This window comes from Lagenorhynchus albirostris, chromosome 17 (assembly GCF_949774975.1).
Source record: "Lagenorhynchus albirostris chromosome 17, mLagAlb1.1, whole genome shotgun sequence".
Taxonomy (NCBI): Eukaryota; Metazoa; Chordata; class Mammalia; order Artiodactyla; family Delphinidae; genus Lagenorhynchus; species Lagenorhynchus albirostris.
In genome coordinates this window covers 45,165,066-45,180,929 of record NC_083111.1, presented here as the reverse complement: position 1 = coordinate 45,180,929, position 15,864 = coordinate 45,165,066, and the positions used below count along the sequence as shown (strand labels likewise).

The 15,864-nt window shown below is 34.4% G+C and overlaps 1 protein-coding gene across 8 annotated transcripts in view; it reads right to left on the bottom strand.

Moving 5' to 3' along the window:
• Positions 1-15,864, bottom strand: part of VPS13B (vacuolar protein sorting 13 homolog B) — a 793,535-nt gene that overhangs the window by 509,117 nt on the left and 268,554 nt on the right. Inside the window, exon 20 of one of the 8 annotated variants that reach the window (XM_060128460.1) lies at positions 4,151-4,622. The exons of 5 other annotated variants lie outside the window; for them this stretch is intronic. In XM_060128460.1, coding sequence (XP_059984443.1) covers positions 4,585-4,622 — 38 coding nt within the window. In that variant the 3' untranslated portion in view covers positions 4,151-4,584. Of the gene's footprint in view, positions 1-4,150; positions 4,623-5,500; positions 5,600-15,864 lie in introns of those variants that run through there. 2 more of the 8 variants (XM_060128462.1, XM_060128461.1) reach the window with 2 other exon arrangements.

The window sequence follows — 15,864 nt, the reverse complement described above, 5'->3', positions numbered from 1 at the left end:
AACACAAAAGATCCCGAATAGCCAAAGCAATCTTGAGAAAGAAAAACAGAGCTGGAGGTATCAGGCTCCCAGACTTCTAACTATACTACAAAGCTACAGTAATCAAGACAGTATGCTACTGGCACAAAACAGAAAGACAGATCAATGGAACAGGATAGAAAGCCCAGAGATAAACCCACACACATATGGTCACCTTATTTTTGATAAAGGAGGCAAGAATATACAATGGAGGAAAGACAGCCTCTTCAAAAAGTGGTGCTGGGAAAACTGGACAGCTACGTCTAAAACAATGAAATTAGAACACTCCCTAAACACCATACACAAAAATAAACTCAAAATGGATTAAAGACCTAAATGTAAGGCCAGACACTATAAAACTCTTAGAGGAAAACATAGGCAGAACACTATGACGTAAATCACAGCAAGATCCTTTTTGACTCACCTCCTAGAGAAATGGGAATAAAAACAAAAATAAACAAATGGGACCTAAAGAAACTTAAAAGCTTTGGCACAGCAAAGGAAACCACAAACAAGACGAAAAGACAACCCTCAGAATGGGAGAAAATATTTGCAAATGAAGCAACTGACAAACGATTAATCTCCAAAATTTACAAGCAGCTCATGCAGCTCAACATCAAAAAAACAAACACCCCAAATCAAATATGGGCAGAATACCTAAATAGACATTTCTCCAAAGAAGATATACAGATTGCCAACAAACACATGAAAGGATGTTCAACATCACTAATCATTAGAAAAATGCAAATCAAAACTACCATAAGGTATCACCTCACACCAGTCAGAATGGCCATCATCAAAAAATATACAAACAATATATGCTGGAGAGGGTGTAGAGAAAAAGGAACCCTCTTGCACTGTTGGTGGGAATGTAAATGGATACAGCCACTATGAAGAACAGTATGGAGATTCCTTAAAAAACTAAAAATAGAACTACCATATGACCCAGCAGTCCCACTACTGCACATATACCCTGAGAAAACCATAATTCAAAAAGAGTCATGTACCACAATGTTCACTGCAGCTCTATTTACAACAGCCAGGACATGGAAGCAACCTAAGTGTCCATTGACAGATGAATGGATAAAGAAGATGTGGCACATACATACAATGGAATATTACTCAGCCATAAAAAGAAATGAAACTGAGTTATTTGTAGTGAGGTGGATGGACATAGAGTCTGCCATACAGAGTAAAGTAAGTCAGAAAGAGAAAAACAAATACCATATGCTAACACATATATATGGAATCTAAAAAAAAAGGTTCTGAAGAACCTAGGGGTAGGTAGCACAGGAATAAAGATGCAGACCTAGAGAATGGACTTGAGGACATGGGGAGGGGGAAGGGTAAGCTGAACGAAGTAAGAGAGAGTGGCATGGACATATATACACTACCAAATGTAGAATAGATAGCTAGTGGGAAGCAGCCGCATAGCACAGGGAGATCAGCTCGGTGCTTTGTGACCACCTAGAGGGATGGGATAGAGAGAATGGGAGGGAGACGCAAGAGGGAGGAGATATGGGGATATATGTATATGTATAGCTGATTCACTTTGTTATAAAGCAGAAGCTAACACACCATTGTAAAGCAATAATACTCCAATAAAGATGTTTAAAAAAAATCCTAAAATATTATTAACAAATTTGAGAGATATATGAGCAATAATATATATGTATATATATTAAACTATGTACGCATATGGGGATACATATGTACATATGTTTTATATGGGTACTTTTTTATACATATAATCTTTAATTGTTGAAAATAGAAAATTGCATGATCTGGATTGAAATGATAAAGTAACATAGTTTGAAACAGGGCTACACTAAAGCTCATATAAGCTGTCCTCCCAGATTTGACATTCTGAATAAAGAATGAGAATAGTCTTTAAAAAAAAAAAAAAAGAAAGAAAAAAAAATCTAGTCTCTTCACCTAGTTAATGCCTACACTCTTTCACAGCTAAATTCAAACTTCACTTCAAGAAAGTTTTCACTCATTTTCCAAACCAAGTCAATTTTCCTACTGTATAATCTCATAACGTTAATAATTCTTTCTTCTGTGAGACTACTGCAATTTCAATTTTACATTTATTTGTGTGATTACTTGTCCCTCCAATTTATAAGCTCTATGAGGGTATGTTTCAACTGTTTTTTGCAATCCACTGTATCTTTACAACTTCAGTCAAAATTCGTTAAACAAGTATTAAAAAATACATGTATGCTGCAATGTATTAAAGCAATACAGAGTATAAAGAGAGAATTCAAAATCTTCCCTCATCCCCTCCAGTCACCAGAAATAACAACCATTACTATTTTGTTATGTATTCTTCAAGACTCTTTTCTAGAATTATAGTAAAGTATATATTTACAATTACACTTTTTATAAAAATTGTATCATATTTAGGGCTGCCAGATTTAGCAAATAAAAATACAGGCTGCCTAGCTAAATTTAAATTTCAAATGAACAATGAATTTCTTTTCATATAATTATGTACCAAACATTATCTGGTGTTTACCTGAAGTTCAAATTTAACTTGACATCCTATATTTTATCTGGCAACTTTAATCATGTAATACATATTGTTCTAGATTGGGCTTTCACCACTATAGATTTTAGATTTGTGCTAGATATATTTATAAGAGCTACTGAGTTATACCTCCAGCAAGGAACTATTAGACTAAGTAGTAAGAAGAAGAATTTAAAAAGCATGTTATTTTCAAATATGAAAAGCGTCCCACATCTCTTAAAAATAAACTTCTATTTTCCTTTTCATGAGGCAGAAAATAGTCTATTTTAGGTATGAAAAACTGGAAACCTTCTGAGAGTTGCAAATTTTCTCAAAGTAACACTCAAAGATGGGCATTTGGCAGAAAGTTTTCATGCTGTGAAAAAACTCCTCTAATTCAACTTTGTCTGCATTTCAAATATATAAACTATATACTAACATTTTATCACTAAATTTATAGGATAAATAAAAATAATTTACACTTAAAAACAAAACATTCAGGGCTTCCCTGGTGGCGCAGTGGTTGGGAGTCCGCCTGCCGATGCAGGGGACACGGGTTCGTGCCCCGGTCCGGGAAGATCCCACATGCCGCGGAGCGGCTGGGCCCGTGAGCCATGGCCACTGAGCCTGTGCGTCTGGAGCCTGTGCTCTGCAACGGGAGAGGCCACAATAGTGAGAGGCCCACGTACCGCAAAAAAAAATAATAATAATAAAATAAAATAAAAAACAAAACAGAACATTCAAATCATTCTATGAATAACTGAAAAATAAATACTTTTAAAGGCGCTTCCTCACTACAAGTAATGGATCACGATGACTGCACTTTATTATTCTATGAAGATAAAATGATATGACCATTCTTACATCATTTAAACCAAATTTTAAAATGTTAATGCCAAGCCTAGTTCTCTGATCAAAATCACCATATTTGACTTTTAGAATAGAGAGCTGTTTTAAATGGTTCCACAGGGGAAATAGCATCATCTAATTTATGTCCATGGTGTTTAGCATTGCAGAGGTAAAACAAATAACTTTTGCATGTCATCTGAAAAAGTTTATTTCCATGATCGCTTTATTTAGCAATCTTGATTTCATCTATAATCAGAAATGTGATGTGCTAAACATGGGCTAGAAACAGAGTTTATTTTGTTAGCAACTTAAAAATATAAGACCATTTATTTGTTAATTATATAAAGCTGAGGAAAAAAAACCACATAGGCCATAAAATTAATCTTAGTACCACATGGAGAAATCTTGTGACATGCGCTTCAGAGGTATTATGGTTCAAGTTGGATCATAGTCAGCCAGCAGATTATAAAGATAAAATGACAATTATCTGGTATAGGCAATAACATCAGTTCAGTCAATCCAAACTTACTGAAATGAACAGGGGCAAGTTATATCATGATCTGAACAATATTTCCTAACTTATAAACTGAGGGTTTGTTTTAAAAATTAGACCTAAAACTTAAAATATTGAAATTATTGCACATGTAAACAAGGAGATATGCACAAGAATATTCAGGAGAGCATTATTTGTAATAATTTTTAAATGGCAACAAATAATTACTTAAAAAATGAAAACACTGTGGTACATTCATACAATGTAATAATATAAGCAGAGAAAAATGAATGAACTACAGTTACACAGCTGTGATACATGCATCATAAGTTGAGTAATAAAATGAAGCTGGAGAAAGAATACAAATGGAATGATACCTGTGGCAGCTAACTTTTGCGAGGTAACACACCACCCCAAAACAACTAACATTTATTTGGCTTCTTATTCTACAGGTCACCCACTTGGGGTGGCCCTAGCTGGAAGGTCCTCCTGGTAGCCTTGATTGATCTCAGTTGAGGCTGACTCTGACATCCGCAGTCAGCTGCCAGGTCAGAAAGAGGCTGATTGCCTGCAGGGTACAGCACCTTGGCTCTCCTCAACATGGTATCTCATATTCTTGCTCAAACTTGTTCACATGGTGGTCTCTGGGTTCCAAATGTAGCAGGAAAGCAAGTTTCAAAATGCAAGTGTTTTTCAAATCTCTTTGTCATGTTTGCTAATGTCCTTTTGGCCATAGCAAATCACATGCACCAGCTAAATCAGAGATGGACAGACTAGTGTGACAACTTGCAAGAGTCACAGGGAGAAGAGAAATTTATATCAATTTTTATAATCTACCACAATACCACTTACATAATGCTAATATTATGCAAAAGAATACTATATGTATTGTTGAATGAAATATGCATACTTACAAACATACCAAAAGTATGAATATATGCACAGTAACAATAAATTCCAGGTTCAAGATAGTGACCAACTCTTGGTTTGGAGAAGGGAAATGAGAAAAAGGAAAAATATAGAGGGAGCTTTAACTACATTATCAGTTGAAAGAAGGGTTTATGGATGTTCCTGTGAAATAAACTGTTACACCTTTTATCATGTCTAAATATATAGGAAAAAATAATAAGGGGAATCATAAGGGAATTCCTATAAACTAAGGGTATTATAAAGGTCCTTCAACACATATTACTAAACATACACTGCAAAATAAAATCCGGCATAATTTTTTAAAAGCCCAGTGAATTAGAGGATCAATTTTACATTATCTGCATAACCAGAAAAAGCACAAAGACATTAAAATATAAACGAATTGGATTGGCAAAATCTGGTAAGAAATGAACAAAAACTGTTAAAAGACATACATGCTCAACACAGGTTACAAAATACTCATTTAGATAATGCACTATCAAACATGGGCTAACAATTCAAAATTACAAAAATGAGAAAATAAGCTATCATGATTTATGATCAAAAGAAAACAGCAGAAACAGACCTGAAAAAACTTTACATAACAGCATTATTAAATGTAGATTACAGTATAATAATGTTTGAATTAATTAAAGAGCTAAAAGATGGAATGCAAAATTTAAGAACCAATTACAATAAAAAAGACTAGAGAGCTGAAAGAAGTTCAAAATGAATTTTTAAAAAACTGTATTCACTGAAATTGTAAACATAGTTGGTAAGTTAAATAGCAGATTATACAAATAAAAAAAGAATTAGTGAACCTGAAAAGATACCAAAAGAAATTACTCAGAATGTAACACAAATTTAAAAAGAGATTAAACATATGAAAGAGGGGTATAGAGACAAGAATGATAGAATAATAGTATCCAGCATATGTTATTTTTTTATCATGCGTTTTATCAAAGTTTCAGAAAGCAAGAAGAGGGAGAGAGCAATTCAAGGAAATAACAGTGGAAAATTTTCCAGGTTGCTGAAAGACAAAATTTCAGATTCAGGAAGCAAAATTATTCCCCAGTAAGATAAAATGAAAACCACAGCTAATGAATTGGGCTTAAATTACATAAAGTAACTGTAACCAAAAGATACAAAAGAAAGTAGAAAGAACAGACATATTTTCTAAAATGGAATAACAATTAGATTAACAGCAAACTTCTGAAATGAAAAAAGAGTTATCAAGGCAAAATTTTATACCCATATAAACCATCGTTCAAGTTTGAAATAATAAGTTAAATAGGGCAAAACTTTCTAGGTGGCCTCCTAGAAAAAATAAACTTATCAAAACTAACTCAACAGGAAGTAGGAAATATGAATATCCTAAACCTACTAGAGGAACTGAAACAGTAGTTTAAAATTATTTTAAAAGAACAAAGAAGAGGAGGAAAAAGGAGGAAGGAAAGGAGGAAGGGAGGGAAGGGAGGCTACAATGGTAGAAAGGAAAAAGCACAAAGAAAAGAAGACAAAAAATAAAGGAAGGAGGGAGGGAAGGTAAGATGGGTGAGAAGAAAAGAGGGAGGGGCAGGACTGAATAGTTCTAAGGAAAATTCCACAAAACTTTTAAAGATCATTCCAATCTTTTATAAAATATTCCAGAAAAAAAATTTTTACGTTATCAATTTCTTTTATACACAAACACACTCTTCATGACCGCTTGTATAATTATTTAGGAGTATAAATTAAATTTCTAAGCACTGCTTTAGCTACCTCTCACAAAATTTGAAATACACTATCATTTAGTAAAAATTTTTAAAAATTCATGACTAAGATGGGTTTGCTCTAGGGCTGCACATATAGTTTAATAGAAATTTCTCAACCTATTAAGATATCTGCAAGATATATATTTAGCATCACATCATGCTTAATATAGTCATATATCACACTTATTGGGGAAACATTAGGATTTTTTTAAAAAATCATGAAATAGAAGATGCTGACCCACCACTTCCAATGCTGAAAGTCCTAGCCAGTGAATTAAAATACAAACAAGATATAAAATATATTAAAGTTATATGCATAAGGTATGATAAAACAGACAACCAAACACTCACTCACATAAACATAAGATAAAATACAGACAAGTTCAATAAAGTTTCAATTAAAGTCCAAATACAGATTTTCCTGGAACTTGAAAACTTAAATTTTTTAAAAAATCTTTTTGTAAGATATGATCTCATCTCTTGTCATTCCACAAAATAATGCCTATTAGTGACCCAGGTGCAGAAAGCCCTAGGGTGTGCAGTTGTTGCCATGTGGCATCAGCCAATAGGCTAAGGGGGACATGAGCCAATTTGAGACCAGTGAATACATCCACTCTGACCTCCTAGAGAAAAACATTAACACCATTTACAAATGACTGAACCAGCCCCTGATCCTCTCAAGAAGATTGTGTATGGAAATCTGAGATCAGTCAACCAGGAGACTGAGCTGGGCAAGATGTATCTACGGCTGCAGTCCAACTGCATAGCCAGGCAGAATGTCATGGCCCATATGGTTCATCAGCAATGGGGTGCCAAAAAGTACCATACCATCCACCATTCACTGTGACCACCTAATCAAGGCCCAGCCGAAGAGAGACAAAGATCTATACCAGTCCAGGGACATAAACCAAAAACTGTACGAATTCCTGGCAACCACAGCTTCCAAGTATATACAGGATGGGCTTCTGGAGGCCTGGATCTGGAATTATTCACTGTATCACTTCGGAAAATCGCATACCCTGGGATTCTTCTGATTGGCACTTACTCTCACATGCCCTAGTGGTGACCTGTGGGGCATCTGCACTGGATTTGGAGGTGCTGAAGCTGTGGATGGCATGTTTGGGACTCCACTGAAGTTGAAGTTCCCCAAGGTGATTGGTGTGAAACTGATGGGCATGCTCTCCAGCTACTCCCATATAACTAGTAGCGTCATGTACGCTTATGAGAACATATTCTATTAAAACTGAGAAGTTCCTCATAAAAGAGTCTTAGCTGCCCTAAAGCTATAAACTGCAAGATTCCAATAATGTTGCTACATAGTCTGACAGTTTTATTGTTATTTAGCTCTCACTGTAGTAGCTACTATGGTAAACAACTAGCTTGCAATGCACAAAATCAACAAAGTTGATTACCACAATAGGTTCAGCTAAAATCCTATTGTGGTAATCATTTCACAACACATGCTAAACTATGTTGTACTCCTTAAACTTATACAGTGATGTATGTCAAATATTTCTCAATAAAACGGGGAAAAAATGAACGAAGTTGATCCCCAAAGTAAGGCTTTCTAAGCATTTTACAGGACCAATCCATGGTCCTGTAAACAAACAAACAAAAACAGCTAAGTAAATTGTCAGCACTTTTCACTTAAGTTAATTTTTCTTCTGTAGGCCTTATTATCTTCTGTCCCAAACCAGACAAATAAGAGTTTAATGGTACCATCTATCTTTATTCTGAAAAGGATACAAAAATTAGAGGAAGTTCAATGGATGTGCAATAAAATTATCTATGATTAAAGAAACTGAAGGAAAGCATTTTTAATGCTTTAAGCTGAAAAGTGAAGGAACAATCCTTACCATGAATAATATGAATTTTCTTTAAGAGACTGAACTCCATCTAATATTATAATTCAATAAAGGACTAAACTAGTCCTAAACTGCTTCTTAAGACAAGGGGAAAAAAAAGAAATTTCTGACTAGTGGCTTTTAGTCAATTACCATGGGAACTTGGAGATTCTTTTTTTTCTTACTCTTTTTATTATTCTTTTTTAACAAAGCGCTCCAGGGATAAGGGACCAAGGGAGGGGGGGGAGGAGGGGAAGCGAGGCCCCAGCCCCACAACCCTTTCTTTTTTTTTAAGATTCTCTTAAAAGCCATTAAAAGACAAGATACTGATGGTTTCCATTCTGTTTAAAGACAATGACTAGGATCATTAACGTAAGGTAGAACCTTGTATCACTATGATTTCCTTCTAATGCCTTCACTTTTCAACCTAGCACTCCATTTTCCCACAACTTAAAACGTAAGAGACAATCAAAAATTAAAATACAGGTGGCTAATAGTTGGATATTAAAAATGAAGGGATAAAGAAGGGAACACTTAGGAGATACAATTAATTCAGACTGAGACAATCAAAAATTAAAATACAGGTGGCTAATAGTTGGATATTAAAAATGAAGGGATAAAGGAGGGAACACTTAGGAGATACAATTAATTCAGACTGAGGGTAGGAGTAAGGGAAGAAAAAGGAAATGACCAAAGAAGAACTAATGCAGGAGCTTGTGTCCAGGTGTAAGAAACAAGTATCTTAAGTGATGTTAAGAAAGATAAATCCTGTTCTCTGATTCTGTTTACTCAGTATTTGATTAAATTCCCAAGATTTAATTCTCCTTTCTCTTCCCAAGTCCCATCCTTCAAATAAAAAATTGGTTAAACATACACAAACTCCATCACTGGCCCCTGACTAGTACTGTATGTTCTCTATGAATGGCCATAATAATATAACAATGAAGACAATACTATCATTGTTTAATATTATATGTGTGATCAAAAGGTTTTGATATGGGGTACTTTAACCTTTATACAACAATTCCAGCATAGTTACATTCTGAAATAGTAGCCCCAAGATAACTACTCCAAATAATATGTTCATATTTTAAACTCCTTTCTAAAATCCTAGGTAAACACTTTGAAACAGGCATCTCTAATGAGTTAATATAAATTACAGAATAAAACACAGATGCTGAAAAAAGTTGAGAAAATATTTTTGGTTGTCACAACTTGGAAGGTATGATTGGTACCTAGCTGGTAGAGATTAGGGATGCTGCAAAACATCCTAAAATGCACAAGACAGTCCCCAGCAATAATGAAATACCTGGTCCAATATGTCCAAAGAGCCACTGTCAAAAAAAAAAAAATTGCTCTAAAGGAACACTGAAGGTTAGTAAATTATTTACTGATAGAATTTCTTTGTTGTAGTACATTATTAGATCAGTCACAATGATAAGAAAGACATTATTTAGGGAAATTCCCAAGGAAATATTGCCATAGCACAGAATAGGAAGGTAAACATCACTGAGAAAACTTAGTGGTTAAATTTAATATAATTCACCATAGCTGATGGCTCAAAAAGAAACAAGTTGTTTCAAAACCAAAATTGGCAGTAACACTGCAAAAAGATCAATTTTATTTATAATCTGGAACTAACAGGGTTTTTCCCCTTAATGCAGATGAATTTTCTTGAACCATTAACAACATACATTGGATGTCAAGGCAAAAAATGTAGACATAAAATGTTGATCGCATTCCTTAAGGTGATTTTGTCAAACAAGATACATAGGTTACACTATCTCTCCAGAATCCCTTAAAAATGTATTTTTTCAAAATTAGTCATTCATTTTACTAATAGTATAGAATCTAATAGTGTAGAATCTAATTACAGTAGCTGCTTAAGTAGTATTTATTGAAATGGATGATGTTTAAAACAATATGCCCCAAACTAAAATATAGGGTTTAGAATGCTCAAAAAATGCCAAAAGACTGAAAATTTCACTCAATATGTTTCACATAAAAACTGGTAAGATAATACTTCACAAGTAGAAAAGTCCTATAATCCAAAGAACAGCCAAACTGAATGAAAACTTAGAAATCATCCTGAGCTAAACTTCTCAAAGGAGGGTATTTACTCCTAGGCATATACAATGGTGAGCCATTTCTTAAAATTCTCTTCTCTAGATAGCTCAAAGTTAATGTTAGCTACAAAAGATATTTTCAGCAAGATCTGAAAAGTGGAAGTGAAGTGGCAGCCATGTATGTTTCACACTCATGAGGTGATACTGCTGTCCATGCATGTCTCCGCTTATCTGCTGGCTCACCTATTTGGCACAGGTAGCAGCCGGCCCCATAAGCAGCGCCAACTTTTGCCAAAACTTCTCCTTCAACTTCTCTGACTTTCTCCTGGGCCAGGAGCATTATTTGTGGTGAGCTACGTGATGAAGGATATAATATTCTCTCACAAGACACCTATATCATACCTATATCCTCAGAGTAGGAAACAGTGAGAGGTCACAGTTTCCACTAATCCTCACAGGTTCCCATTTGCCCTGGCTTCCCTTTACTTCATGTCAACCTTCCCTTCTTGACTTTCTGCCTTGATGACTTTGGGTAACAGCACCAAACATAGAAGAAACAACTTCCAGACTGCTTAAACAACTCCCACAACTGAGTATGGAGAATGCTTTATAATAAATCTCTCAAATGTGTATCTCCTAGTGGTCTGCTTCTCTGATTAAACGGATAAAGAATTTCTGCAAGGTGCACTTTATGTACTGCTTGAGAATATTCAATTACAGTGTAAGTCTAGAAAAACAAGATGTATAAAACTCGTAAGAAATGTTAACCACAGACAGTAAATTTTAAAATATCTTGTGAGATATAAGTAGAACTCTTATATCTGTGTGTGAGGAAGCAAGAAGCTTATGAAACATAGAATTTGTAAGACATGTTAAATACAGATAGTAAATTATCAATCTGTTAGGGTGCAGGAGAGAAAAAAACATATAAACACTGCATGCCACAGGATACAGGATGCAGGCAGTGTGGTCTGTCCTGCTTACATTCTATCCTATGTATGCTGACCACCTTATCTCTATCTATCATCTTGCTTCTCATTTGTGTTCTAATTAATCTTGACTGTGCTCCGATGCAAGTTTTTGCCTTTATTTGACTTGTACCCTGCTTTATAGAGTTAGTGATTTATTGAATATTTAGAACAAAGTCTATGACAGACATTTTTAAGATGAAATTGCTGTGCAAGGATTTTGTTAACCTGACATTTTAAGAAAAGATTAAGTAAGACACTACTTAAAACAGTCTAAGCACCAAGTTTTTTAAGAAGCTCAATATGGCTCTTTCATATTAAGTTGAGAAAATCGGAAAGGATCTACTGCTATTAGAGATGATATAAATTTATCAGCTTATCTTTAAAACATATTTATATCAACTCCCTTTTAATTTATAATATGTGAAGCTCAACATTTATTAGGATCAACAAAATCAAAGTAGAAAGGTTCAGTACTGATATTATACCATAGCAGGAGACACACACCAAAAGCCCATACCAATTAAGAGCTTTTAGTATCATCTGGAAGATGGTAATTTCTTCAAAGACATTTAAGGGACTGAAACAAAGGATTTATATAAGTAATAAAGTCCTAAAGAGGATGCTGTTGGTTCCTCTCCAGCAGTCACCCTCCTCTTCTTCCTTCTGAATAGAATCCCAAACTTTATGCAAGAACCCGGAATTGACTGCTACCTCCACTCTAGGTTCAAGCTTGTCATGGCAATCCCATCCCCCTTTATGGGTTTTTAAGAACCTGAACTGGGACTTCCCTGGTGGTCCAGTGGTTAAGAATCAGTCTTGTAAGGCAGCGGACGCTGGTTTGATCTCTCATCCAGGAACAAAGATCACACATGCCATGAGGCAACTAATCCCGCACGCCGCAACTACTGAGCGCCACAACTACATGAGCCCACACGCTCTGGAGCCCATGCGTCACAACTAGAGAGAAGCCTGTGCACCACAACGAAGAGCCCACACACCACAATAAAAGATCCCACGTGCTGCAACTAAGACCTGACGCGGGCATAAATAAATAAAGCCTGAACTAAAGCTGATCAACACGTGGCATTCCATGGCAATTATTACTGGTTCAAAGGTAGGCATGTGGCCTAAGCTAACCCAATCACACTGAGTGAAAGAAGAAGTTTTAATTCCACGGCGGGGGTGGGGGGGGTAGAAAAGTATCTGTTTGTCTATCTAGCACAGACATAATGTTAATTTAAATTAGCAGAAGTTTCTAATTTTCAAGATAATGGTTCTTAGAATTTAAAAAAAAATTAAGACTGTAAAAAAAATATATTAAAACTACTAAAGAGAAACCTGTCTGCAAAGTATGAGCTGTTTCAAATTTTTGAGAAAATATTATTTTTGAAGCTATGGATATAGTTAATACATTAAGGCTAAATACTCCACTAGTTCAATTTTCATCTTGAAAGAGAAATCCCAAATAAAAATCACTATTCTTTAATAATATTTTCATTTTTAGTCATTAATAAACTTCAAAATTCAAATTGAATTGGGCTGACTCAATTTCACACTGCTACCATTTTTACCCAATTATGTTGATTATAATGTTGTATTTCTTCTTATCAAAGACACCACCAATTATGACACACTATTGTTTCATATGTGCGTAGAGCTGGAACACCCCAGGGGTACACCTTTGTGTAAGATTTAAGAGAAATAAATCCTCCTACTTTATAGGAAAAGCAACAAAACTCATGAAATAGCCTTTACCCTGGGTAAAGGGTGGGGGACAAAATCTCCCCAGAAAATTTAAACAACACAATACTCACACAATTAAGGTATTCTGAGTTCATACTAACAGTGAAGTCCAAACACCATCTAAGAGATAACTTAATGTAAAGTGGTCTCAGGTTGATGGTGTCCGAGATGACTGGAAGAAGCAAACACAAACTCTCTCTATAAGAATTAGACTTCAACTGAGAACAGGAGTAATAATAAAAGGCCACTTATTGTAAGAAATGTTAAAATCTGGGGGGGGAGGGAAATAATAGACCTCGGAATTGATGAAATATGGTATAAATTGTGATAAATGATACATTTATAAGAGACAAATAAATACATGAAATTTAATTACAAATATGGGAGGAGCCCATGAAAATACTTAATTACTGCATCATATAGTTTTAAATCTGGGTGCTCATGAAATCAGTCTCTCCATCTATTTTCACCAAAACAACCCTTTTGAAATAGATGAACTTCTAACATGCATCCACTTGAGTCTTCTTTTTTAAGCATCTTAAACTAACACATGGCTAAATGCAGCTTAGTTTTATCCTACTTGTTCTTCTCTTTGTAACTATAAGATTCTGGCCAAAGAAGAGAGTGAAACCTTAGGTGTTTATCTGTATACAATTTAATTGTATTATATTTACTAGATGTCCACTAATAAGAATTTATTTCATATTAGAAAATTTTAATTTCTCAAGTTCCTTTTCAACTCTTACAAGTAATATCTTGGTTGTCAAACTGTCAACTTCCATTTTGAGCAAAATTACTTTCACAGACTAATTTACTTTTAACCAATTGGGTAGAAAGAAATTCTGCCTTATTCCAAGTTACTTAAGTTTTTCATAAACTATTTATTTACTCGACAATTGGAAATATTCACATACAAGAGAATACATAGTCTTTGCTCTCATGAAGTTTAGAAGCTAGCTGGAAACAAGATATACATTTCAAACATTAAATGTGAATGACACTAGTTTACTCATTCAATATATATACTGAGTACTTGTTGTATATGCCAGAACATGTAAGTCTTTTCAACCTCGGTTCCCCATCTGAACCATAAAAGACAGAAAATTATTTGAGTCATTATCTTCTCAATTCTTCCAGGTATGATACACACAGATGCGTAGAAGGGAATCCAGTAGAGGATAGATGAGAAGGAAAAGTGATGATTAAGATACTTTTTTCAATAAAATTAGTGGCAAAGATAAGTAAACCAATCATTAAAGTACAATTACGGGAACATAGAAGAACAGTCCCCAAAAGCCATTGCACATGGGCAACAAATAAACAATTTAATGAGGGAAAAAAATCCAAAGAAAGAAAATGTTATTTTCTTTGAAATAGTAAAACCTCGAAAAAAATGTGTAATTTAACTATTTGGAAGGTAGATACAGAGGGATAACATAAGAAGTATCATAAGAATTGAAAGGCACTTGTATAAACACCACCCCAGAAAAACTGGCTGATACTTGAAAGTTGATACACCTGTGTCCTAACAAAAGTGATCTTTTCTCTACAAGGAACTAGCATCTTGCTTAGTGTCCTTGCCAGTCATGTAATATAATGCTCTTAAGAGAACTCAATCATAACTTTCCCGAGATACCAGATTTATGTTGATTGAGATTTTAACCTAAGGCATAAATATACACAGATTAGAATTACTCTGCTAAGGTTGTTCTTAGTAATAAATTTTACAAAACTGCCTTTGAGAAGTAGACTGACGTGTCAATACCTTTTATCCTAGAGAGTAATATTTTGAGGAACAAATGAGGCATAAAATTAAACTGGTTTGTTTTACTACATTAGATAATACATGAGCAGTTGCAAAGGTTGAAACACTGGATTTCACCTGATAGAATCACAATAGGGAATCACTGTGAGGTTTCACACTTGAAAAACCCAAGTGATAATAAATAAAATCAATTGACAATTTATATAGAATGAATGAAAGAAACAAAATTAGAAAGAGAACAAACTATCCAAACTATTCTGTGATTAATGCTGCCAATCTAGTTTTAAAGTATAGGAAGTAAGAATAAAAAGGGATAAATCTGAAAGAATCTTAAAGGAAAAAAACCTTAAGACCTGTTGACTAACTGAATAAACAGTAAAGAAGAGCATAGATTAAAATATGTCACTAGGCTTTTGAGAATAGCAATACCAGTCTACATGTTCAGGAGCTAAATGAAAATGAGGGTGGTCACTAAAACCTCAGATTTTATGTAAAAGGTATCTTAATAGCTTATCCAGTGGAGGAAAAAGCCCTTTAAATTAAAAGTCTCAAAATATAAAAAAAAACAATTATTTTTAAAACCATTTATAATCTCTGCAACTAAAGATAATCTTACAAAACTGATTATATTAAAGTAACAAGTCTCAAAAATTCCCCTCAACCTATAAACAATCATTTATCTTCTTTAGAATAGAGGATTCAAGGTAATCCACATATAACTTGTGCTCTATCACTTGAAGTTCAATCACAAAAACTTTGAAAATATATTTTAAGACATGAGACTTTAAAACTTTCTTAGCAGCAGAATCCTTTACTCAAACAAAATCTTACATAGTAGTCCAACAAATTAATCAGAAAAAAGCAGAGCTGCTTTTATGGAATCTAGAAATAAAGGTCCAGAGCCTCACCCAATGGCAACTCTAAGAAATCTTGGGCTCTGCAG